General features: G+C 51.3%; 1 protein-coding gene across 1 annotated transcript in view; it reads left to right on the top strand.

Moving 5' to 3' along the window:
* The window catches only part of SLIT1 (slit guidance ligand 1), a gene marked incomplete at its 3' end in the record, with an annotated part of 170,247 nt that overhangs the window by 117,578 nt on the left and 27,174 nt on the right, over nucleotides 1–25,495 (top strand). Inside the window, exons 9-22 of the mRNA XM_079712349.1 lie at nucleotides 1,015–1,162; nucleotides 1,774–1,845; nucleotides 2,344–2,415; nucleotides 4,703–4,774; nucleotides 5,501–5,644; nucleotides 12,639–12,802; nucleotides 13,480–13,503; nucleotides 13,634–13,778; nucleotides 14,397–14,471; nucleotides 14,627–14,770; nucleotides 17,350–17,493; nucleotides 18,005–18,171; nucleotides 20,513–20,645; nucleotides 22,795–22,863. Coding sequence (XP_079568475.1) covers nucleotides 1,015–1,162; nucleotides 1,774–1,845; nucleotides 2,344–2,415; nucleotides 4,703–4,774; nucleotides 5,501–5,644; nucleotides 12,639–12,802; nucleotides 13,480–13,503; nucleotides 13,634–13,778; nucleotides 14,397–14,471; nucleotides 14,627–14,770; nucleotides 17,350–17,493; nucleotides 18,005–18,171; nucleotides 20,513–20,645; nucleotides 22,795–22,863 — 1,573 coding nt within the window. The remainder of the gene's footprint in view (nucleotides 1–1,014; nucleotides 1,163–1,773; nucleotides 1,846–2,343; nucleotides 2,416–4,702; nucleotides 4,775–5,500; nucleotides 5,645–12,638; nucleotides 12,803–13,479; nucleotides 13,504–13,633; nucleotides 13,779–14,396; nucleotides 14,472–14,626; nucleotides 14,771–17,349; nucleotides 17,494–18,004; nucleotides 18,172–20,512; nucleotides 20,646–22,794; nucleotides 22,864–25,495) is intronic.

Below are 25,495 nucleotides of genomic sequence, written 5' to 3'. Positions count from 1 at the left end.
TCTGCCAAACACACATCCAGGAACATCCAAGCAGTGTTTTTCATAATATCCCAGACTTGGAGATTGCCCAAATGTCCACCAACAGGAGACTGGATTAGCCAATGATGGCACATCCATACAATAGACTATGAGCCAGCAATAGAAAAGAACAAACTACACAACAACATGGGCAAATCTCGGATATTTTACGTTGAGTGCAAGAAGCCAGATGCAAGAGAGCCTGCTGTCTGGTTTCCTTTATGTGAAGTCCACAAACATGCAGAGCAAATCTTTGGTGATAGATCTCAGAATAGCGGCTACCTCAGGGAAGGAGCATGAGGGAACCTTCTTGGGTGATAGAAATATTCCATGTCGGGGGGGCGGTTCTGTGGCTGTACCCACATGTGGAAATGCAGCCAGCTATACACTTAGGATGGTGCACTTGGTATAACCGATGATACCTCGGTTTTAAAAAGTGTGGGTCCTTAACATCAGACACTGGGCTTCACCCTGATCTCGCCACCTATGTGGTGAGATTCCATGTGCTATTAATTAATGTTGAGGATTTGTGAATTTTATGCCCTAATTAACTAATGTTGAGGACTCAGTTTTCTCACCTGTAAAGTGGCCACAATGATATCATGCTCTTTGCAGTAGGATTCAACGAGATACTTCATGTACAACACAGATTATGGCATGTGGCACAGAGTAAGCGCTCAGTAAACATGGTCCTTTTCATACTCAGGCCAGAAGTGTTGAGTGACTTGGACTAGAACCTGGAGCCTCAGAACTGAGGGTAGGATTTCCTAGCGTGCAAATCACATGCTCATGTAGCACAGTTACGTTCAGATTCAAGTTCAGCAAACAAATACCTGCTATGTACCAGGCATCCGCAGAGTTACATCGTGGTCCTTGGTGAGCTCCTCTGGTTCATCCTCATCTGGAGAAGCACCTTGTCCCCATCCAGCAGTCCGTATCTGGGAAGGGAGGTCCTGGCCCAGGGCCCCCTGAGGTCACAGCCCACTGTTTCCACAGGCCAGGGGGAGGCGGGGCACGTCCCCTCCTGCACCCTTTCCTCCGGCTCCTGCCCAGCCATGTGCACCTGTAGCAATGGCATTGTGGATTGTCGTGGCAAAGGCCTCACCGCCATCCCCGCCAACCTGCCCGAGACCATGACGGAGATGTGAGTACAGGCAGGGCAGGCACTGGGCTGCATCCCTCTGGCCAGGCCAGGCTGTGGTGGGCCAGTGAAGAGCCAGTGCAGGCGCTACCCCAAGGCTTGTCTTGAGGCCCCTCAGTGCAAACGGAGAAGATGTGCTTTGCCTCAGCTGGGCCGAGTTGTCTGCCCAAGGCTGGCAACTCTGGAGGGTTGGAGAGGGGTATCCCTCTGTGGTCCATCTGTCCAGCCCAGCTGGGTGAGTCTGCTAGAATTGGTTTCTTAGGGACTTCCCTGGCGGTCCAATGGTTAAGACTCCTCACTTGCACTTCAGGGGGCACGGGTTCGATCCCTGGTCGGGGAACTAAGATCCTGCAAGCCCCGTGGTGCGGCCAAAAAAAAAAAAAAAAAAAAAGAATTGGTTTCTTAGTATTAGCGTCATCGGTGAGCCCCTTTCAGCCATGGCAGCCTGGGATAATGGAGCTCCAAAACCTGTCCCTTTTCTCTGCCTGTGCCACCAGCCCCTCTACTCCAGATGGAGGGTGGGAGCAGGGGCTGGCGGGCAAAGGGCCTGGTTTGGGGGACGGCAGGGGTGGGGTGACCTGCCCTTGTCCTTCCTCTGTGTTCTCTCTCTGCAGCCGCCTGGAGCTCAATGGGATCAAGTCCATCCCCCCCGGAGCCTTCTCTCCCTACAGAAAGCTTCGGAGGATGTGAGTGCCTCCTGCTGTTTCCTGGGGGTCAGCATGGGGCTGAGCCTGGAGCAGGCAGGCCACAGTCCCGGGGCAGGTCCTGACTCTGCCTGCCGTGGCTGAGCCCCCAGCAAAGCCATCATCTGGCCTTCCTACCAGGCTCATCTGTGACATGGGGATGGTGGTGGTGCAACCTCCTCGAAGGGCTGTCTTGCGGCCTAAATAGGATGCTGAGTCCGAGTCTGGCACGTGACCAGAGCTGACCGTTTCAGCTTGGGCACCCATAGGAGCAGTTGAGGCTGTGAGGGGTGTGTGTAGGGGAAAGCTGGGGTACCCACCCGTGCATGACCCTTGGATTGCACAGGGAAATAGTGGCCAGTCGTGGGTTTTTCGGGTGGATAGGGGAACTGGCCCTTCTCTTTCCTAATTTCCTGTGGTATCTGGAAGGTAGTGGGGACAGGCAGGACTTGATGGCCACTGAGAGATTCAGCCGCCGTCTCTCCTCTGCTCACCTTGCAGAGACTTGAGCAACAACCAGATCTCGGAGATTGCGCCCGACGCCTTCCAGGGCCTCCGGTCCCTGAACTCGCTGTGAGTAGCAGTGCCAAGGCTCTGTAGTGGTCCAGGGCATCCCCCAAGGAGGCCGGCAGGGCCCAGGACTCAGAGCCCCTCTGGTGGGCGCTAGAGAAGGAGCACAGACAGCCTCAGTGGGTCTCCCTCTGGCTGCAGTGACCAGGGTGGCTGTACCCAGCTTTCCCTTCCTCTTTGTGGACCCTCTGCAGCTGGGAGGGGGAGGAGGGAGTCAAGGGCTGAGTGCATGGAAAAGCTAGGCAGAGCTGTTGCCCCTGGCAACTGTGATGCTCTCCCTTCTGCGGTGGGGATTTTCCCAGCCTTCTTTGGGGCAGTCATCTGACTCAGCCCAGCCTTCATGTTGGCCCCGCCCTCCCCACAGAGGCCCAGCACTCCGTTCTCCTAAGCCTTGCCTGGGTCCTATAATGGTGGCAACCACCAGCTCCAGTTGTGAAATCTGCCGCAGCTTACATCTTTTGTCCAAAATGTGCTCTGATCTCAAGTTGTGATGAGTGATTGTGAAGAGTGTTTCCTGCCTACCCTGCCTCCCCCACCCTGTCCAGTATTTCCCTTCCCTCAACAGTTTCTTGGGGATCCATCAATCTACAAAACATTGTGCGGCATTGAAAATTAATCTCGGAAATGTTACTTCATCTCTTTTTCCAAGAACCCTTGCTCGTACTCCCAGGGTCACTAAGCCCCTCACTCTCTGAGGTCCCATGGTACTTTGTCTCCATAGAGAGTGAACTCAGGGTGTCCTACAGTCAGGCTAGCTCCTTGTTGATGGGGGCCATTCATTTGTCTTAGGAATGAGGATTTTCACCTGTCCTTGGCAGCACTGGACATGGGCTTGGCGTTGATTCGGGGCCTAGGAAGTGGAACAGAATGGAGCTCCCCCTGGGGCAGTGCAGGAGGCTGTTAGTTCAGTGTCTTCTGTGTGCACCCTCTTCTCTTGGAATAGAGTTCAAGGTAGTGCGTGGGGCCGTTGGGAATGGCACCCCTAAAACTGTGCAGTGTGCAACCTACACAGCTGTACACGACAGCCTGGTGATGGGTCACTGTCCTTGGCTGAGAGGTCAGATCCTGAAGGTGGCTGCCAAAATGCAGGGTCTTCCTCTGAAAAGTGAGTGAATCTCCTCCTAAACTGGAACATGACAGTAGCCCATCTAAGCGGGTTCCTGTTGCTCATGGGTATCTGGTCGCAGCCGCCCTCTCACCATATAGGAACTTACATGCTGAGGTCATGCAAAAAGTGGACATTGACAATGTCTACCTGGTCAGGCCCTGACCTGGTCCCCCTGGCTCAGTTCCTGCCCCCTGCATTTCTCCACACAGCAGATGGAGGGCTCTTTCTAGTGGGAGTCTGGTGATGTCTCAGAGGCTTCCTGGTGCTGGCTGGGTAAAATCCAAGCTACTTTCCCATTGGTTTCCTCCACTCAAGCCACACTGGAGCTCTCCACATGGGCCAACCCGGATCCGACTTAGCTCCTGCTACGCCGCCCACCAAGAACGATCTCAGAGATGGCACACTCTGTTTTTACTCAGAGTGTTTCCAGGGGTGGCTGGGGGGGCCGCTTGTGAGGCTGGAGCGTAATACACCCCCCTCCCCAGGCCCCCGTGATGCTTTCACCATCTGTCTGAACCCATTTCTGCCTGCCTGTCTTTTTTGAACCTTTGCATTTTTTCTGATTATATATGGAATTCATGCTCCATGTAGAAAACTTTGAAAATTCTAAAGCATAAAACAACCCACTAGCAATCCTGCCACCAGATCTCAGCACAGCTAACACTTGGGTCTGTTTCCTTCTGGTGTTTTGTCTGTGCTGGAAAGACTCGCTTGACGTGCTGGAGCTCATACCGCACGTGCCGTCTGGCATTCCAGTTTTTGCTTGTAATTCCCTGAAAATATGTTAATATTTCCTGCTCTTGGGATTTTCTTCTCTTTGAACAATCTCCTTTTGGATCCCCAACCAGGTTAATTTCCCATGAGGTTCCCCAGAAGGGGCCCTTGCAGGCTTCTGTGGGATCCGTGTGTGAGGGCAGAGAGTGAGGGAGGGGTGCTCCCGCAGTGATGGGGATCATGCTGCCTCTAGCCCATAGGGTACCTTTGTGCAGTCTAGGGACCGGCGACCCCTTCCTGTCGCACTTTACTGCCATCTGCTGGCCACTGTTATAACAAGCCTACACTGCTGGGACCTGGCGTGTGAAAGGCATAGGGGTGGCACCATTGTTTGGGCAGGACTTGCAGAGCTGTGCCCCGGCCTGCCGGGCTGTCCTCTAACTCTCCTTTCTGCTGCCTTCTCTCCAGGGTCCTCTATGGGAACAAGATCACAGACCTCCCCCGGGGAGTGTTTGGAGGCCTGTTCACCCTACAGCTCCTGTAAGGACCCAAATGCGAGTGACCTTGGATGGGACCCATGGAGGGGGGGGCAGTATTCCTCCGGCCTCTCTTTGGGCCTCTTTGGGGTGTGGGAGGCAAAGACCTTGGGGGATGGCAGGCCTGGCAAGGCTGTGAGAGTCTAGGGGGCTCTGCAGAGGCCAGAGAGGGAGGGAGAGGTGGATGCAGAGCTGATTGCAGGACGCCTGAGCTGAGAGGCCGCTGAGATGCGAACTGCGTTCCTGCTGAGCTCGGTGTGGTTGGGGACAGAGCTGTCTCCTGCAGGAGGACACCCAGGCCCAGGTCAACCTCCTTGAGGCCTGAGCGTTCAGGCAAGGATTCTCTCCCAGGACCCAAGAAGCACAGAAGCCAAATGCTCCCTCTCAGCTCCTGGGAAACCCAGCAGAAGGGGAGGAGAAGGATACCCCCAAATGCCTTTGGGAGGTGACTTGGCCACTGTGCTCTCTGCTGTCCCAGAATCCCATTGGGCACCTCTAGCAGTTCCTTGAAAGAGAGAAGCATGGGGGACTAAATGGTCCCTGTGCACAGAGAAGGCAGCCGGAGCGCCTCTGCGTGGACTGGACACCCAGAGGGCCCGATCCCCTGCACCTGCTTCCGTGGACTCCTCCCTGACATAACGCACGCTTGGTGCCTAGGAAGGTGCCCAGGACACGATGAGTCCAATTCTGTGCCTCTCCCCTCACCACCTGGCCCTGGCTCTGCCCACAGGCTCCTGAATGCCAACAAGATCAACTGCATCCGGCCCAACACCTTCCAGGACCTGCAGAACCTCTCACTGCTCTCCCTGTATGACAACAAGATCCAGAGTCTCGCCAAGGGCACCTTCACCTCCCTGCGGGCCATCCAGACCTTGTGAGTGCCCTCTTGTCCTCCCCCTCCGCCCACCCCAGCAGGTAGACCTAGGGGAGGTAACAGCCTCCAGGTACAGGCAGCGGTCTTGGCCTGTGCCTTTGGCTCACCGGGTATGGCCTCTGGTAGAGGACAGATTCTGGGTTAGACAATCCTGGGTTCAGATTCCAGCTATGCTCCTTATTGGCTGTGTGGCCCTGGGCAAGTTAATTAGCTTCTCTGGGGCTCAGTTTACTCATTCATAAAATGTGGATATCATCTTCTTCATAGGAATGTGGAATTGGGATGCATATTACAATTGATGGCATGTTTAATTGGCAGCGTTTTGTTCTTTCTTGATAATACATAAAATAGTAGTGCATCTTGCAGTTGATAATGTCTTAAATGAAATACAGTGACAGCAATGCTGATTATAAATTAAAAATTAAAAGAGCAACAGTTCTAGGAAGGTTTATTCCTAGGCATTTTATTCTTTCTGTTGCAACGGTAAATGGGATTGTTTCCTTAATTTCTCTTTCAGACTTTTTGTCGTTAGTGTATAGGAATGCAAGAGATTTCTGTGCATTAAAAATTTTTTTTAAATAAAGAGCATTTTAAAATCTCCTCCCTGGGCTTCCCTGGTGGCGCAGTGGTTGAGAGTCCGCCTGCCGATGCAGGGGACACGGGTTCGTGCCCCGGTCTGGGAAGATCCAACATGCCACGGAGCGGCTGGGCCCGTGAGCCATGGCCGCTGAGCCTGCGCATCCGGAGCCTGCGCTCCGCAACGGGAGAGGCCACAACAGTGAGAGGCCCGTGTACCGCAAAAAAAAAATAAATAAATAAAATAAAATCTCCTCCCTCATAAATAAATAAATAAGCAGATAGATAGGTAGATAAACAAATAAATAAATGCATATGCAGTACAATTGGCGGATACTGGTTGATGTGTTACTTAAGTTGTTTTTAATCTATAAGTGTGGTCTCCATTTCCTTTTTCCTTGCACGTTATTTGTTGAAGACACTGCTTTACTGGATCCACAGAGCTCCCCACAGTCTGGATTTGCTTATTGCATCCCCTGTGGTGTAGTTTCACATGTTCCTCTGTTCTCTCTAGGTCCTGCAGATAGAAAATTTCATCTAGGAGCTTGGGTCAGGTTCAGGTATTTTTTCTTTTTCTGGCAAGATGACTTCATACTATTGTGTACTTTCAACAGGAGGCTCACGATATCTGTTTTTGTTTTTGTTTTTTGTAATAAACGCAGTCATTGATTTCAATGCCTAGACCCACTTGTTCATTAGGGATCCTGAAATGGTGATATGTGAATTCTAACATTCCTTCTTCATTTGATAATGCTGTTGCAGTTACGCTTTAAAGGAGTCCTTATTTTTTAGCTGGAATGCTTCTGTATAGGGAAACTTCTCTTCTACTATTTGGTTAAACTCAGGCACTACATTCCACATCTTCAGTTCTAAGCCTGCAGTTTGACTCAGCGTGCTGACCCGTGGGTCCTGTGGTGCATGCCTGATGGGCATTTATTATTAATATTACCGTGGCCATTGTTGTCATTGCCATCCTTGCCACTGTTTACCCGCTGTGCAGTGCCCTCCATCAGCTAAGATCCGCACGAGTGCTGGGATGAGTGTGAAACAGATCGAGTAGAAGGCACAGCTCCTGCTCCCTTGGGACCCTGCATGTCAGCAGGGATGTCAGCCATGAAGACAAACTCATTAGAGCCCACATACCCGCCGGCAGCCCACTCCTGCTAATTAATTTACTTATAGCCAGGGAGAGGGGGAGGGAGCACCACGGGGAAATCTTGCCAAGTATGTGAAATGAGAGGTCACAGGGAGGCATTGGAAAGGTGGATTAGTTTACGAAGCTGGCAGAACATCTGAGAGAAATGCACTAAGGAGATTTCAGGGCCGGGGACACACACGCAGGAAAGCCTTGGGGGTGGGGAATGGGGCTGAGCGTCTCATGTGAGGAGCTGTCTCGCTTTCAAGGTGGAAGGGGAGCTAGTATATCAGATGGATTGTGCTCACCAGGGGTGGCCTCTGTCTGTGTCCATTTACCTGGCTGGATTTCAGGAGTGCTTCTGCCCTCCTAGGTACCATCCCTGAGATCTTGGCCACTTCCACCAAGGCAATAGTAGGGCACAAAGCTGGAGCAGAGTGTTAGAACAGGAAGGTTTCCCATAGGAGACATGGTAATAGTAGTAATACTGATAATAGCGATAGTCACCGCTGTTTATTACCGAAGGCCAGGACACTGTGCTTTGCGCGTATTATCTTACTTAATACTTACAATGACCTATGAATGAAGGTTCTATCGTCCTTGCCTTACTTATAAGGAAACTGAGGCAGAGGCAGACTCACCCTAGGTCACATAACATCTAAGTAGAGCAGGGATTTGGTCTCAGGCGTCTCTTCACTGGCACTGAGAAATTAGTTAACTTGCCCCTAAACTGTGCTTTTACCCTAAGAATAGACCTCATTGTTAAGGCTGTAAAGCAAAACTGAACTTCGTGAACAACTATTATATATTGACAACTGAAGTACAATTTAGAAGAAGAATTTAAAAAAATGCAAATCCAAGGTACAATCAGATAGTGTTATGACAGCCTCAGATAGTTAAACCCTTGGCCGAGTCTTATGTCAGAACCGAGCGGATTTCAACTTACAAAATCTTGCTTGATTTGTTTATAGCTCCAAGATCTGTGGCTGAGTGCCATGTGTCACAGTATTGATTTTGTAGTTTTACTTGCCCCAAGAGATTAAAAAAAATTTTTTTAAGCTTGAATGAGGTATAACTTACATACCATAAAATTCACCTGTTCTGAGTGTACAATTCAGTGATTTTTAGTAAATTTACAGTTGTTCAACTATCACTACAATTCAATTTTAGAACGATTTTCATTACCCCCCCAAAATCCCTTGTGCCCATTTGCAATCAATTCCTATTTCCAGCCTAACCCCAGGCAAGCACTAATCTAATTTCTGTCTCTATAGATTTGCCTTTTCTAGATATTTCATAAAAATGGACTTATGTGATATATCTTTTGTGACTGACTTCTTTTGCTTAGCATAATGTTTTTGAGGTTCCTTCATATTGCAAGTATGTATTGGGTTGACCAAAAGGTGCGTTCGTTTTTTTCCGTAAGATGGCTCTAGTAGCGCTTAGTTGTCTTTAACTTCATTCGAAACAATTTTGTTAGACTGTATTGTGACAGCTGTCATATCAGCGTGCATTTTTTCAAAAACTTATCAAAATTGGTGAATTTTTGTGTAGCCATTTCAATATTGAAGATGGAAGAACAAAAACATTTTTGGCATACTGTGCTTCATTATTTCAAGAAAGTAAAAAAGCAACTGAAACGCACAAAAAGATTGGTGCAGTGTATGGAGAAGGTGCTGTGACTGATTGAACGTGTCAAAAGTGGTTTGTGGAGTTTTGTGCTGGAGATTTCTTGCTGACAATGCTCCACGGTTGGGTAGACCGGTTGAAGTTTATAGCGATCAAATTGAAACAATAATTGAGAACAATCAACATTATACCGCGAGGAAGATAGCCAACATACTCAAAATATCCAAATCAAGCGTTGAAAATCATTTGCACCACTTTGGTTATATGAATTGCTTTGATGTTTGGGTTCCACGTAAGTTAAGAGAAAAAAAACTTCTTGACCATATTTCCACATGTGATTCTCTACTGAAACGTAATGAAAACGTTCCGTTTTTAAAACAAATTGGGACGGGCAATGAAAAGTAGATACTGTACAATATGGAACAGAAGATATCATGGGGCAAGCAAAATGAACCACCACCTACCACACCAAAGGCCAGTCTTCATCCAAAGAAGGTGATGTTGTGTATATGGTGGGATTGGAAGGGAGTCCTCTATTATGAGCTCCTTCCGGAAAACCAAACGATTAATTCCAGCAAGTACTGCTCGCAATTAGACCAACTGAAAGCAGCACTCGACAAAAAGCGTCCAGAATTAGTCAACAGGAAACGCATCATCTTCCATCAGGATAGCACAAGAACGCATGTTTCTTTGATGACCAGGCAAAAACTGTTACAGCTTGGCTGGGAAGTTCTGATTCATCTGCCTTCAGATTTTCATTTATTATTTCAGTCTTTACAAAATTCTCTGGAAAAAATTTCAATTCCCTGGAAGATTGTAAAAAGCACCTGGAACAGTTTTTTGCTCAAAAAGGTAAAACGTTTTGGGAAGATGGAATTATGAAGTTGCCTGAAAAATGGCAGAAGGTAGTGGAACAAAAGGGTGAATACATTGTTTAATAAAGTTCTTGGTGAAAATGAAAAATGTGTCTTTTATTTTTACTTAAAAACCGAAGGCACTTTTTGGCCAACCCAGTAACCGTATTTGTTCCTTTTTATTGCCAAACAGTTTTCCATTGCATGCACATTTTGTTTATCCTTCCTCACTGTTGGACATTTAGATCATTCCCATTTTGGGACCATTATGAATAATGCTGCTGTGAACATTTTCTTACACATCTTTGTGAGGACAAAGGGTTTCATTTCTCTTGGAATTTCTGGGTCACATGGGAAATTAATGTTTAACCTTTTAAGAAACTGCCACTGTTTTCCAAAGTGGCTATACATTTTACATTCCCACCAGCAATGTTATGAAGGTTCCAATTTCTCTACATCCATGCCCACACTTGGTATCGATTTTCTTTTTATTCTTTCTTTCTTTTTTTTTTTTTTTTTTTTGCGGTACATGGGCCTCTCACTGTTGTGGCCTCTCCCGTTGCGGAGCACAGGCTCCAGACGCTCAGGCTCAGTGGCCATGGCTCACGGGCCCAGCCGCTCCGCGGCATGTGGCATCCTCCCGGACCGGGGCACGAACCCGTGTCCCCTGCATCGGCGGACTCTCAACCACTGTGCCACCAGGGAAGCCCTCGATTTTCTTTATGATTACAGCCATCCTATTGGGTTTGAAGTGGTAGCTCATTGTGGGTTTAATTTGACTAATGATGTTGAGTATCTGCCCAAAAGATTTTTAGTTGTGACTTCTTAATGCTTAATCCAAGAAAGAGACTGGGAATCGGTCTCCCCTTCTACCTTCCACTATCAGAAATGTCCATGGAGATAATTGTCTGGCCACATGTGCAGCCTATTTCTGGGTGTGCCTTTAACATGATTATCTTTTCCCAAGCAGATTTTTTTCCTTCCTCCTGAGCATTTTCTCTCCCCAGTTCCCTGCTCTTTACACCTTCTAAAAATTCTACTTTATGTCAGATACTTAAGTTTATATAGAAGCCACTTGCCTCGGTGGGTGATTCCAGTTTTGTAGGTTGCTTTTGACAAAAATAGCCTGTTCTTAAAAAGGATGTATTCTACTCTGCACCCCTTGGACATTTTAATACGTGCCTGAACAACATAATTGAGTTGATTTTAAACAGAGTTTTCTGCTGAGATTGTGATAGAGGGAAGCAATTCGTTCAGGCAGAGGCTGTGTACTAAGGCACAAACAGATGTGGATGGGGCGGGTGGAAGGATCCCAGAGCAATCCCTGAATCCTGGTGTACTTTAGATTAGCTACGAACTCTGCCCTGGAGAGTCAGCACACACATCTTCGCTGTGCAAATTGGCAGTTTAAATCGGGGAAACAAACCATCCAACAGGATGCAGAAGGGGCGGGAGGGGCCTGGCCCACCTGGTGGAGCTGAGAGGAGCCAGGACTCAGGCAGGAAAGTGGGGCGGGCACTGCAAAGGGGAGTGGCAAGGACAGCTGGGCAGGGAAAGCTGTCACCAAGCGTACTGACCAGAGGCCAGAGGGCAGAGCCCAGGAGGGGATGGATGGAGAGAGAGTGGCCAAGGTCTGAGCTGAGCTGAGTGCAGACTCTGGGCAAGGGCTGGTGCCTCTGCTTGGAGAGAGCTGTGTGGCCCTAGCAGGAGCCTGGGCTGAGGCCAATATGTAGATGACTTGAATTAATGGCATTAGATGGAGGAAGAGTAGCCATGGCATGGCGAGTCCTCTGAGCTGGCCCCATGCAGAAGCATTGGCTCTTGGGAACAGTAGCCAGGACAGGGGCTGGATTCTTTTCCCTGGCTGTCTCGGTGTAGAAAGCAGGGCACGCAGTGCCGCATTGGCTCAGACACAGGTGGGCAAGCTGGCTGCTAGGTGGTTCAGATGTGGCTGGTCTGAGCCTGCAGGGCAGTCAGGGCCAATGGGAAAGACACCCCTGTGGTCACTGACAGTGACCCGGGTTCCCTCAGCTAGTATCACCTGTCAGCTGCCCCCGCCCCACATTTATCCTGCGGGTAACACAGGGAGCCAGCAAGAAGATACGAGTGGTTCCCCAATAAGCAGCTACTCAGTAATGCTTTCTGAGTCTCCCTGTGTCAAGAGACGGCCTGTAAAATGGTCAAGAGGGGGCAGCCCCTATGGCCTGGGGTAGGAACGGAGATTCCATGGAAAGCTGAGGGGCCGCAGCAGGCACTTTGAGACCTCCTACCCCAGCTGCAGGCCCAGCCTTGCCACCCTGGCCCCAGCCCCTTCTTGACAGAGGCTGTGGGAAGGAGGCTGCTGCCGCCCAAAGCCACAGGGAGGGGACAGTCCAGGACTCATGGCACCGGCGGGGTCCAAAGGCCGCTGGATGCTGAGGTCTTGGGCTCTAATGTCTGTTCCATCACCTCGCCCTTGGAAGGACAGGGGTGCCCTGGCCGGGCTCTAGGTTGCTCCTGCCTCCACCCCTGTTTGTCACAGGGCAGAGCGAGGGACAGGTGAGTAGAAGGAGACGGAACAGAGTGAGGCTTGAAGGGACAGCTGGAAGCTCCAGGCTGTGGAGTTCCAGCCCCACTGCCAGGCTCTGGTAAGGCTTCTCCACAGGTGGTGGGCACCCCCAGGTGCTGTCCCCAGGTGGCACATTTCTCCCCAGGGCCAGGTGGGCTCTGGTCACGAGCAAGCAGTGAGGCCCCGTCCAGGTGGCGGTGAGCACAGCTGTGCAGCCTTGTCTCTGATCTCGCATCCACCCCCTTTGGACAGGCATCTGGCCCAGAACCCTTTCATCTGCGATTGCAACCTCAAGTGGCTGGCGGACTTCCTGCGCACCAACCCCGTCGAGACCAGCGGGGCCCGCTGCGCCAGCCCCCGGCGCCTTGCCAACAAGCGCATCGGGCAGATCAAGAGCAAGAAGTTCCGGTGCTCAGGTAGCTGCCCGCCCACCCGCCCGCCTTCAGTCTGCTCAGGGACCCTGTGATGTTCCTGGAGGGTCCCAACAAGGGTGCCCTGGACCACGCTGGGCCCAGGCTGGAGGGTGCGGGCCCACAGTGTAGACTTGGATCTACAGTTTCCCACCCCTTGTTTTACTGAGGCCTGGGAAGGTGGTAGAGCTTGCTGAAGATACCCCGGAGAGGACAGGCAAGGACCCAGGTCCCTCTCCTCCCAGGACAGTTCTCTTTCAAGCTTTTTAAGACACTCAGGAGGCCTGGGAACCCTCCTCAGAGAGATGGTTGCCTCCTCCAGGCTCTGGAGCCGCAGAAACGGCAACTGGCTGGGGACAGTGTGGGTCGGCTTCTGAGCCCGGCTCCTGGTCCATCCTCACCTGTGCCCTTGTATGTGAACATTCCCGTGGTTTTGGTGCTCCCTGGAAGAGGTTTACTTGGGTGTGGTGCTGTCCCCTGCATCAGCCTGGGCAAGGAATATCTGTGTTCGTAGCAAGACCTTCACACAGGGGCTGGGTGGGTGGGTGGGTGCTGGGGCCTTGGTTTGTGACCCGAGCCTGGTTCCTGAGGCGGCTTCCGCTGGGCAGCAGGGCTGGGGCCTGGGCTGTTCCTGCATGGCCTGGACAATCCCAGCATTGTAGTGTTTCTGCTTCTCTCCCCAGCCAAAGAGCAGTACTTCATTCCAGGTAAGAGCGGGGACCGAGGCCGGCCTGGGTGGGACGGTGGCAGTGGGAGGCCAGGGGGGCCCAGGAGACTCTGGGCTCGGCAGGGCTGCTTGGAACTCCTCCGGCCCTGGCCCCCGCCCTCTCACCACAGGCACGGAGGACTACCAGCTGAACAGCGAATGCAACAGCGACGTGGTCTGTCCCCACAAGTGCCGCTGCGAGGCCAGCATGGTGGAGTGCTCCGGCCTGAAGCTCACCAAGATCCCTGCGCGCATCCCCCAGGCCACGGCCGAGCTGTGAGCGCCCCCAGCCGCTCCACATCCTCTCCTGCCCCCAGCTCCCACTGACCGTCCCGGCCCTCCTCCGGGTTTTCCTCTGTCGCAGCTCTATTTGGGGACCACTGGGGACCCCACCCCGGGAGCATGCCAGCTGCTGGCTCCAGCAGGAAGTGGTCCCTCTGCTTCTCACTCCCGGCTCCACACGCCCTGCTGAGGCAGTCTCTGGCCCACAGGGCAGGTCACCAGCCTGAACCAGGGCAGCTTCTCTCAATCATGCTTTTGCTTTCTTTGTGGGGACCTGATTCCATCAGCTAAAGTTGTAGCCTAAGCCATTCTTTTATTTTTCTTCTTTCTCTAAAAATATAAATTTGTGCGCATATATATATGCATGTGCACAGATACCTACACAGGCCTGTCATTTACGTATGTAAAGTTCATGGCATTTTTCATGTTAAAAATATCCCCATTCACCCCCCAGCTCTTGGTCCAGCCTTTTCTGAAATAGGATCAATTCATCTCACCAGAGAAATTCTTCTGGGAATCCCCTTTGTTTGAGTCCCAGATAGTCTCAGTTTGGAAGATACTTTAATGGCTGTCATTTATGGATGTATAAGTTCCCTTCATTGCTTCTTACAGACGATTAAACAACAATGAGATTTCCATCCTGGAGGCCACCGGGATGTTTAAAAAACTCACCCATCTGAAGAAAATGTGAGTCACCCGTTGGTGGGAAGGTGCAGTCAGGACGCCGGTCAGGACGGGAAGGGGAAATTCTGGGTGTGGGGTAGCTCCTGTCGGGGGCAGGGCTCCCGTGCATGGGACCTGGGTGCAGGAAAAGGGTCCTGAGCTCCATCATCCTCTCCCAGCAATCTGAGCAACAACAAGGTGTCGGAGATTGAAGACGGGGCCTTTGAAGGCGCAGCCTCAGTGAACGAGCTGCACCTGACCGCCAACCAGCTGGAGTCCATCCGGAGCGGCATGTTCCGGGGCCTGGACGGCCTGAGGACGCTGTGAGTGTGTGGCCGGGGAGCAGGGTGGGCAGAAGCCAAGCCAGAGTGTGGGCGTCTGCGTGAAAGGGAAGGGAAGAGCGAGGGTGGGAGTCTCCTTCCCTGGCCCCAGCTTGCAGGAGTTGAGGGGGCCGCGGCTGAGGACCCTGGCTGCAGCGTGCCAAGTCATCAGTTGTTGGTCACTGTGACGAGGGCCGCCTTCTGGTTCCCCAGGGTGGGGGGTCGATGGCGGGTGAAGGGATGGGGAGGTGGGCCCTTCCGGAGGTCCCCTCTCATCGCCCCGTGGTCAGGCTGCAAGAGCACAGCACGTGTTTTCAGTTCAGGAGTGGCTGGTGCTACAGTGTCAGGGGCCTCGCAGAGGTGACTCAAGTGGTTGTAGGCGGGGGAGGAGGGATTCCCACCATCCCTGGGATTCTGAGACCCCATGACTCAGAGCCCAGGCAGAGCTCTCCAGACATCAGGACTGAGTGGGATCCTCGGGTCATCCAGCCCTCTGTGAACGCTGAAGGGAGCCCCTCTCTCTGTCCAGGCAGCGCTAACTCTTCAGATGATCATGTAGACCTTTAGAGCGTCTGATAGACAGTGCTGTCCTGTCAGACTCACCACAGGGACAGAAACATCCCACATCCGCACTGACCAATCTGGTAGCCGCATGCGGCTGTGGAGCACTTGAAATGTGGCCAGTGCTACGGAGGCACTGACTTTTGAATTTCGTTTCATTTTAATTAATTTAAGTATAAACAGCCACATGTGGCTAGTGGCTACACTGTGGACATCACCTCTAGAAGCCACCAGCCTGGATTTAAATCCCAGCCCGCAGTAAGGCTATAGATTTATTTTCTGAGCACGTATCATGGCATTTGTGTAAGGTAAATGAATGCATGGAGGCATTCCCTGTGGATTTTTGTTTGTCTGTTTTACACAGGGGATTTATTATGCACTGTGTTTTGCAGCTTGCTTTTTTTTCACTTGTAAAGATAGTGTGGTAGGCTCTTCATAGAGGGCTGCCTCATCCTTTTTTATACATGCCTAGTATTCCTTGAAAGAGGGTGCCGTGGGCTATTTGACCAGTCACTTGGGTTCTTTCTGAGGAAGACTTGGAGTGGACAGAGGAGAGAGGAAGGGCTGGTGCTGGGACAGAGCCTGCAGGAGCATGTGAAGGCTGGTGAGGGCACAGGAAAAGGAATGCCTGTAACCCCTCCACTGACCACAGTTAATTGTTGATATAGACACCTATCCTTCCAGTTACACACACACACACACACACACACGTACACCCACACACACGTACACCCACATACATGCATGCAAACACACAGGTATATTTTAATGGAATCCTAGAATACATTTTATTTAGTAATCTGTTTTTTCCTTAAACAGAATGTGAGTGTCTTTACGTATCCTTATGATTTCTTTTACAACATCATTTTGAAAGATTATATATTATATAATTATTAGAGATTTAGGCTGTTTCTAATTTTATTACAAGCAATGCTGTGATTATTATCTTTGTTATGAAACTCTGTGCTCGTCTGGGGTTATTACCTTAAAGATAAATCCCTAAAGGTAGGCCTGTGGGGTAAAAGCACAAAGGGCCCTTTTAGGGATTTTGGCACATCTCACCAGGTGCACTTTGGGCAGGTCCCAAGTCATTTTCCTGCGAGCTGTGCATGAAAGTGCCCATCCTCCCACCCTCCTGCCAACCCTGGGCTTTACTATTATTATTTTTAATTATTTTGTAATTTGGCAGGCAAAGATTCACTATCACTTAAATGTCCTCGATTTGAACATTTTTCAGTGAATGTTCATAAGCTATTTGTTTATTTATTTCTGTGCATCTCATGCTGTGACTCATTTATCCTGTAACGGAAGTTTGTACCTTTTAATCTCCCTCACCTAGTTCACTCATTTTAATTTCTTTTGTGAATTGCCTATTCTGTGTCAGGCTTAGTCTTTGTTTTTGCTTGGGGAAAGGAATTGAGCCAGATGTTTGAGGATGAACAGAGACTTCTGCAGCTATAAATGAGGAAGAAGGTCATTCTAGAAGGAGATCCAGCCGGGGAAAGGTGTGGGGATGCAGGCCTGGGCAGCAGGCCTGAAGGACAGAGGAGTGGAGGGTGTGTCCATCCCTGGGGAGGCGGGCAGGTGCTGCTCTGGGGCTGGGTTGGGCAGGCGCTCACATGTCATGGTAAAGAGTTTAAACATGATTCTGTGGACAGTTTAGAGGCTGCTACGGGCTTTAGGCTGGAGAGCGACATGGCCGGGTTTAAGTTTTAGGAAAGTCTCAGGTGTTGATATGGAGTGTGGCCCGAGGTTGGGGAGGCTCTGGGCATCCATGGGGTGAGGGTGATGGTCATCGGCATGGGGGCCGTGTGGGCAGGATGGAGAGGCAGTCAATTCAGAGGCAGGGAAGGCCTGGAGGGGAACCCAGGTGTATAGAATCCTGGCGCTGTGGCTCCCCTCTCTGTGGCTCAGTGCCCCGAGAGGAGAACTTGTGAACTGGCCCCTGGCGGCCAAAGCACAGGGCAGGCAGATGGCCGCAGGGCACGGCACGGACTCTCCCCTCCTCTCCCTGCTCCCAGGATGCTGAGGAACAACCGCATCAGCTGCATCCACAATGACAGCTTCACGGGTCTGCGCAGCGTCCGCCTCCTCTCGCTCTATGACAACCAGATCGCCACCATCTCCCCTGGGGCCTTCGACACCCTCCAGGCCCTCTCCACGTTGTAAGTGCGCCTCAGAGGGCAGGCGGGCCTGGGGCTTGGGCACCAGCCATCCGAACTGAACCCCGGAGCCCTGCCCATCCACCACCTTAGGACACGGCCTTCTCCGGTGGTCACTTTAAAAGACTCAGGGTGGGGCTTCCCTGGTGGCGCAGTGGTTGAGAGTCTGCCTGCCGATGCAGGGGACGCGGGTTCATGCCCCAGTCTGGGAAGATCCCACATGCCGCGGAGCGGCTGGGCCCGTGAGCCATGGCCGCTGAGCCTGCGCGTCCGGAGCCTGTGCTCGGCAACGGGAGAGGCCACAGCAGTGAGAGGCCCACATACCGCAAAAAAAAAAAAAAAAAAGACTCAGGGTGTTTGGGTCCTTGCACGTTAGAATGTTGCCTCTTGGCGGGTTGGTGGTCCGGGAGGGTTGGGTGGCCGTGTGGCCAGCAGGTGGCGAGCAGGAGCCGGCTTTGCTGGGACAACTGAGTCTGGTGGTTGTCTTCGCGGTCATACCACTCGCCTCTTCCAGAAACCTTCTGGCCAACCCTTTCAACTGCAACTGCCAGCTGGCTTGGCTGGGCGACTGGCTGCGCAAGAGGAAGATCGTGACGGGGAACCCGCGATGCCAAAACCCGGATTTCTTGCGGCAGATTCCCCTGCAGGACGTGGCTGTCCCCGACTTCAGGTGTGAGGAAGGTAACTCATGGCCCCCTGGGTGGCAGGGGGACGGGGAGAGGTCATGCCCCAGAGAGGAGGGGTCCCCTGGGGAGGGGAGGCTCTGTGGAGGGGGAGGGGCCAGGAGCAGGGAGACCTACTCAGTCCTGTGCCTGCCTCTGCCTGGTGGGGTCTTCGTGTGATTATAAGAGCAATAATGTGCTTGTTGTTTAAAAAATGGGGAAATATGGATAAAAGATGGGAATAAACGTTACCTATTAGCCCATCACTCAGAGAAAATCATAGTTAACATTTTAGTGTAATTTCTTTATGTAAGTACGTTTAACCCAGAGACCTACCTCCTGGTTATTCCTAAGCGCTCCGGACAGTGGATTCAGCCTGTCTGTAACGTGCAACAGGACACTGTCAAGGGGGCACCCCTTCCTCCACACGCGGGTCACTGCTTGTGCCAATGTCCTCTTTCCCCTGAATCCTCCGTCTCTCTCCTGTGGCCACTTCCTTCTTCCCTTACCCATGCAGAATCTAGCCCGTCCCGCCATTCTCCAGCCCGGCCCCCAGAGCATCATTCACACAGGCAGCTGTGGGAAGCAGATTTTTACCGAAGGTGACAGAACAAGCTTGCGTCTTGCCCAGTCCTGGTCCCCCCTTCTTCAGCCCCTCCTGTCCTCTCTCCAGTCTGCTTCCAGGGGACAGTTCAGCTCTCAGGCTGGCCCATCCAAGCCAGTGAGGGGGGTGCTGGGTGGGGAGCTTCAGCTTTCACGCCAAGAATGACAAGGTATTTTTCTAAACCAAATCAATGGATTCTCTAAGAGCAGTTTGGCTTCTAACTTTTAAAATAAACAAAACAAAACTCCATACTTCTCACATATATATTTTATATCATAGTTTCTTTTTTTAAAAAAAACACCTGAACTATGTATTTTGGACATTTTCTGATGCCATCAAGTAGTTTTCTGAAAGCATTATTTTTTTCCAAGAAACAGTTTCTTTTTATTTTTCTTCTTACAAAGTGAGGCATCTTTATTTCCTTAAAAACAAAACCAAAAATAACGGACAATCCAGAAGGAGAATAAAAAGATCACTGGTGAGTCCCTCTTTCTACTTCCCCACCCCAGATGACTCCTGTCAGCACTCCGTGTGTGGCCCCCTGGATCTTTACTGAGTGTTCGTGTGCACATGTATGACACACGTAGGGTCTTGCAGTACTGCCCGTGTACCTTCTCAACATGACAATCCCTTGTCTGGAGGCATCACATGGCATTTACGTGCTTCCAAACTTCTGCTGTTATGCCTCGTGCTGCCAGGAACATCCTGATAGATAACTCTCTGTACATATACTCAGTTTTTCCCCTTAGAATAACTTCCTAGGAGTGAAGGGATGTGAATATTTTTGAGCTGTTGCTGCCGAGAGGCAGTAGGACGTACTGGTCAAGAGGGCAGGTTCCAGGCTGCAGGACCTCTTCCAGGCTGGCGGACGTTGGGCAAGTTACTTAATCACTCTGTCCGTAGTTTCCTTTTCTCTAAAATGGACTGAGAGTAGCACATCCACAGAGAGATGTTGTGAGGATTCAGTGAGTTCATCCTTATCACGTGGCACCTCCACACAGACGCCTTCCATAGCCGACAGTCCCTGCCACCTGCTTCCTAGCAACTCCGACGGTGGTGTCCTTATCACCCCTTCTACACCCAATCAGAAGGAAGGAAGGCACACAGAGGGCGCTCAGTACTATTTATTGAGTCTGTGAAAGCTGGTGGGACAGAAGGGGCTCAGACTGTGTGCCAGCCAGACCTGGGTACAGACCCTGAATTGCCTCTGATCAGCCTTCTGACCCGAGCAAGCTGTTTAACTGCTCCAGATCTCAGTAAGGTAGAAGTTCCTTCATTCCTTCATTCAACTGACCTAATTTGGAGGCTGCTGTGTGCCAGGCCCTGCTCTCCGTGCTGGGCTCCTTCAGTGAACAGAGAAGGAGGTGCAGGTCTCTGTCCCCGTGATGCTCACATTCTAGGGGTAGCGGCTGCTCCCTTTACATACGTTAAGGAGATTATGTTCGATACAGTGTCCGGCACACAGTAGGTGCTCAAGAAATGGTGTGGCTGCCATCCTCCTTCTCTGCAGTGCCTGGGTCCGCCTCAGAGCTGAGGTGGAAGAGATGGACCCAAGACCTATTTTAAGCTCAAAACAGGTCCAAGGGGCTTTGCCCCTGGTGGGGGAAGGGTGCAGCTGAGAGGAGACTTACTGGTGCACAAGGTGGTGTCAGCGGGGGGCCACTGTCCGCAGGTGCCCTGGAGCTGGGCCCTGGCTGCAGGAGGCTCTGAGGAGGCCTGTCCCCTTGCTGACGTGGCTTCACGCCTTCCTCCCCAGGCCAGGAGGAGGGGGGCTGCCTGCCCCGCCCGCAGTGCCCCCAGGAGTGCGCCTGCCTGGACACCGTGGTCCGATGCAGCAACAAGCACCTGCAGGCCTTGCCCAAGGGCATCCCCAAGAATGCCACAGAGCTGTGAGTAACCCCTGCCTGGTGGCAGGAAGAGAGGGCGACCAAAAGCAGATGTTAGCTGACTAGGCGCTTGGAGTTAGGGCTTTGCAGGAGACACTGGTTCCAAGGAGGTTTGAGCTTCTCTGTGACCGCCCCCCTGCTCTGCAGTCACCTGACAGCAGGGGTCCCCTGTGGCGAGTGCTTCATCCCCTTAAACTAAGCTCTGCCTTTAAAATAAGAAATTACATTGCTTTTCCCACTTCACATCATCTCATGAGCATTCCCTTCATGAGAACGCTCACAAAAGTTGTTTTTATTGTCCACATAATATTCCATCACGTGAATCTACTGTGATCTATCTAACAAATCCCCCTTTGTTGGTATTTAAGCTTCCAATTTGTTTACTCTCATAAATAGCACTGAGGTGAGCATCCCTTCAGCGAAACTGCTAGTCGGAGAGCGGTGCATTGTTGGGACTCTTGATGACCTTCCAGAAATGCTGTCTCCTCTGCGCTCCCGCCCGCCGTGTGTGGAAAGAGCCTTCTTGCTCCCCCTACCCCTCCCATGCCCCATCAACACTGGCTGTTGTGGTGCTAACTCTTTGTTGATTTGGATTTGGTATCTGAGCCCATGTGGGGACGTGGGTATAAACATGTATGGCAGACAGCAGGATGGAGAGCAGGCTTCTTTGACAGACCCCTCCAAAGGGAAGGCCTGGGTCAGGCCCTGACTCTTCCTGCCCCTGGGATTGGTCCCTTCAGGCCTCCATAGCCGAGATTTTTTTTTTTTTTTTTGCGGTACGCGGGCCTCTCACTGTTGTGGCCTCTCCCGTTGCGGAGCACAGGCTCTGGACGTGCAGGCTCAGCGACCATGGCTCACGGGCCCAGCCGCTCCGCGGCATGTGGGATCTTCCCGGACCGGGGCACGAACCCGCGTCCCCTGCATTGGCAGGCGGACTCTCAACCACTGCGCCACCAGGGAAGCCCCGGGCTTTTATTTTCCCTGAGCGGAGCACGTGAGGTTTTCATTTGTATTTCTTTCATTACCTGCAAAGCTGGTATTTCTTCACAAGCACACCAACCACTGCAGTCCTTGTCCTGTGACTCCTGCTGCATCCCCCTCCCAGTTTTCTGTAAACGTCGTATGTCCCGTTCTCTCCTTGGTGCCTCCTAGCAACCCTGGGAGTAATGGGACAGGCAGGACAGCCTGGCTCCCTTGTCTGAGGATGCTGAAGTTCAGAGACTTTAAGCCTCAGTTTCCTCAGCTGTAAAATGGGGCTACTGGGTTTGTTGACAAGGGAGGCTGAGAGGATCGAAGGAGATGGGCCGGGAGTCATCCTGTAGGATGCAGGGTGATGGGTCGGGGGAGTAAAGCCCTGATTTGTGCTCTGTGGACCTCTGGGGGGTGGACAAGGCATCCTGAAGGCTGCCTTCAGTGGGGCTGCAGCTCCCGGTGCTCCCGTCAGCTTAGTAAGGATGGCTGGTGGCCATGGGGGAGGGAGGGCAGGTCACAGCATTTCGAATCCCAAGCTCTGCGAATGATGAGAGACCAGTGGGTGGGAGAAGCCGGGTCGGTCACAGAACTGACTGCAGAGAGAGTTGGAGAGTCACCTTCGGGGTCCTGAGCCTGGATGGTTAGGAACATGGAGTGTAGTGCTGATGCAGTCAGGGGAAGCCTGTGTGGGTGTGAAAACACAGAGCTTAGGTTTGGGCATGTTTGGGTCTGGGGCCAGCCTCAGGCACCTTGCCAGCAGGTAGAGGGGGACCCTGGGTGCTGCTGAGGACCTGGCAGGTGGGTATTAGCCTATTATAAATTACCTATTTGGCCAAGAAGGCTGGAGAGAAGAGAGGGAAGACCAGGGGGTCCAGGATTGAGCCTGTGGTGCCCACCGACAGGGAGGGTGATGAGGGGGCGAGGCAGGGGCTCGGGAAGGAAGCCACAGGAGGCTTCATGTCTCATTGGCTTTTACCAAGTGTTTCAGTGGTATCTTCCCAAATGGCCTAAGAAATGTCCGTGTTTTCTCCTCCAATTAGCGATTCAGGACCAACTGTGTAGTCTACATGTAGGAGAGGAAATGAGTGAGAAGGCCCTGGCTGCAGGGGAAGGTTCTCCCTGCACCGGGCTCTGCCCAAGGCCAAGATGGCTGCACTAACTGCTGTGTTCTCTCCTGTAGCTACCTGGATGGGAATCAGTTCACGCTGGTTCCGAGACAGCTGTCCACCTTCAAGTACCTGCAGCTTGTGTGAGTATCCAGGCCTGTCTCAGAGGACAGGAGGGCCATTGGAATCTAGCCATTGTGGCTCCAGGTTTCCTGGAATTCCCTACAGATGCCACTCTGGCCGATCCATTTTTTTGTTTTGGTCTGTTTTGTTTTTTTAATTGCAGTATAGTTGATGTACAATATTATATAAGTTACAAGTGTACAATATAGTGATTCACAACTTTTAAAGGTTATACTCCATTTATAGTTATTATACAATATTGGCTATATTCCTTGTATGGTACTGATCCGTTTTTTAATTTCACCCCATCCCTTTGGGCACATCTGTGCACAGAACTGTTTTGCCATCTAGTGGCCATTCTTGGGAATTGCATTGTTCCAGGCTCTCTTGGGTTGGAACCTGTGTGCTTTTGCCCACACCATCTCCCCAAGCCTCTAGGCTGGTAATTATTATTAAAGAGGGTTATCCTTGCAAAGGTAGGAGCCAGGGCAGAAGAAGAGAATTATGGAAAACTTCTTGATCAAACCTTGGCTCCTAAACCAAATATGAAATATGGCAGCCTCAAATACACATCTGTAACTAACTCTTTCTTTAGGCTAACATCTACTTTTCTGTTATTTCCACTTTTGACCTTTCTGCTTCATGAAAACATACAAAGTAAGCCCCAGAATAAGTTCAGCTCCTCTTAGTCTTCCAGCTTAATTAACACCTCACTTCAATTGTCTTTATCTGCCTGTTGGCCAGATCCCACCAAAAAGAAGTCCAGAGAATATTTCAGCTGAAGTGCCTGGAGCAGTGCTGCTCAGAGTGCGGTCTATGGGGCAATGGCAGCCTGAGAACTCTTTGTAATGTGCCTGAAACTAGATAAGGAACTCGCACCAGAATTTTAATCAACACATTGCTTCTTCCTTCATTGGGAAAGTATTGCTATGAAAAAAATGTTAGCTAGACTAAGTTGTGTGTTTAGTGTCATAGGTGATTGCATCTTGGCACAAGTCCCTTGTTTGGGGACATTCAGTTTGAGGACTAGCTACTTTGAGTAGTACTGGCTTACAGAATTTCGAAACTCCAGTTTATCTGTCTTTGCTAATGACCTAGCCATGGTGTTTTGACTGACTGTTCCAACGGTGGAGGTGAAGGGTGGTGGTTAGAGTGATTTGTGGCTGGTGGTAGAGTGACAAAGAGAGAGACAGCCTTTCTTTGGTCTAATTTGAGGCAGCCCCACTAGTGGTGCGGATATGCTTGAGGAGAAGGGGAGGGAGAGGGGGCTAATGTGAAGGCAGTTCTTACTATGAAGCTGCCTGTTGGGGGCTGAAATACCAGCACCTCCTTATCATGGGGAAGGACCACAAAGTGTACTTGAAGTTTGGTGATGTATTTAAATGTGTCTCTAGGAACAATGGAGTGGTTTTGAATGAGATTAATTAGAGGAACATTTACTAAAAGAAAATGAAGGCAGGGCACATGGTTTTATTTGCTGAGTCAAGAACTGCATGAAGTGAGCAGATATGAAGCCCTCTAAGTCATGGGCCCTCCCCCTAAATGTCACGGTCTGGGAGCATGCAAGGGAGAGAAATACGAGCACATACGTCGTGTGGAGTGATGAGTGTTCCAACAGAGGTAAATGCACATGTTAGGGCTGTGGCTCAAAAGAAGGAGTGGTGGGCTCTGGATAAGGGCTGGGAGAGGTCAGAGTTCACCAGGTGCAGAGGAAACAGGATATCCAGGGGCAAGAGAATTTCAAGAAGGGTAACAAATTCATGCAAGGCATGTGGGGACCCGTGAGGGAGGGGGGCCATGCCCTGGAGTACCTGGCAGGTGGTGAAGCTAAAGGGTCTGGAGGTTGCACTTTAAGTAAATGGGAGCCACTGCGAGTTTGTTGGTAGAGAAGTGACCTCATCAGATTTGTGTCTTAGAAAGATTGCGTGGTGCCCACCATGTGGAAGATGGATCGAAAGGGGGCAAAACTGTGGGTGAGAGATGAGGCAGAAACCAGGAGAGAGATGACGGTGGCTTGATGTAGCAGAAACTTGGGAGGAGCGGGCAGATGGAACAGATGAACAGAGGCACAAGCCAGTTAGGTGAGGGTCTGGGAGGGAGGATGTGGGGGCAGGGCAGTGTTTCTGGGTTGTTGGAGCTGCTGACCGGGATGGAGAGCACAGCACGGGGCACGCGGACGGGAGAAAGCACAAGAATTGGAGTATCTGTGGGACATCAGGTCTCTGGAGGGGACTTCGTGAGAGAGGTCTGGCTGGGGCCACAGAGGAGGGCACCATTTGTGCACGATGGTGAGGGAGCCAGGACCGTCACCGAGGACTGAGGGACTAAAGGAAGAAGAAGAGCAAGGACAGGGCTTAGGGATCCCCGTTCCTAAGGGGTGGGTGAGAAAGAAGCATTCACCAGAGAGGTAGGGGGAACGTGGGAAGACAGTGGTCTGAGGAGATTTGGGAAGAGGGTGGTCAGTTGGGCCAGTGCTACAGGGTCACTTGGAGAGCACATTGCCGTGACCTGGGGCTTGGGGGCCAACAGACTGGGGTTTGACTCTATCTGTACTTCCTCCCAGCTGTGTGACCCTGGGTGGGTCACTTCATCACTCTGAGACCCTGCACCTTCTTTTAAAAAATGGGTTTACTATCTCCCTCATAGGATTAT

Source organism: Hyperoodon ampullatus (assembly GCF_949752795.1).
Source record: "Hyperoodon ampullatus genome assembly, chromosome: 1".
Lineage (NCBI taxonomy): Eukaryota > Metazoa > Chordata > Mammalia > Artiodactyla > Ziphiidae > Hyperoodon > Hyperoodon ampullatus.
Note: the sequence above shows the minus strand (reverse complement) of the source record. Positions and strands in the feature narration are given on the sequence as shown.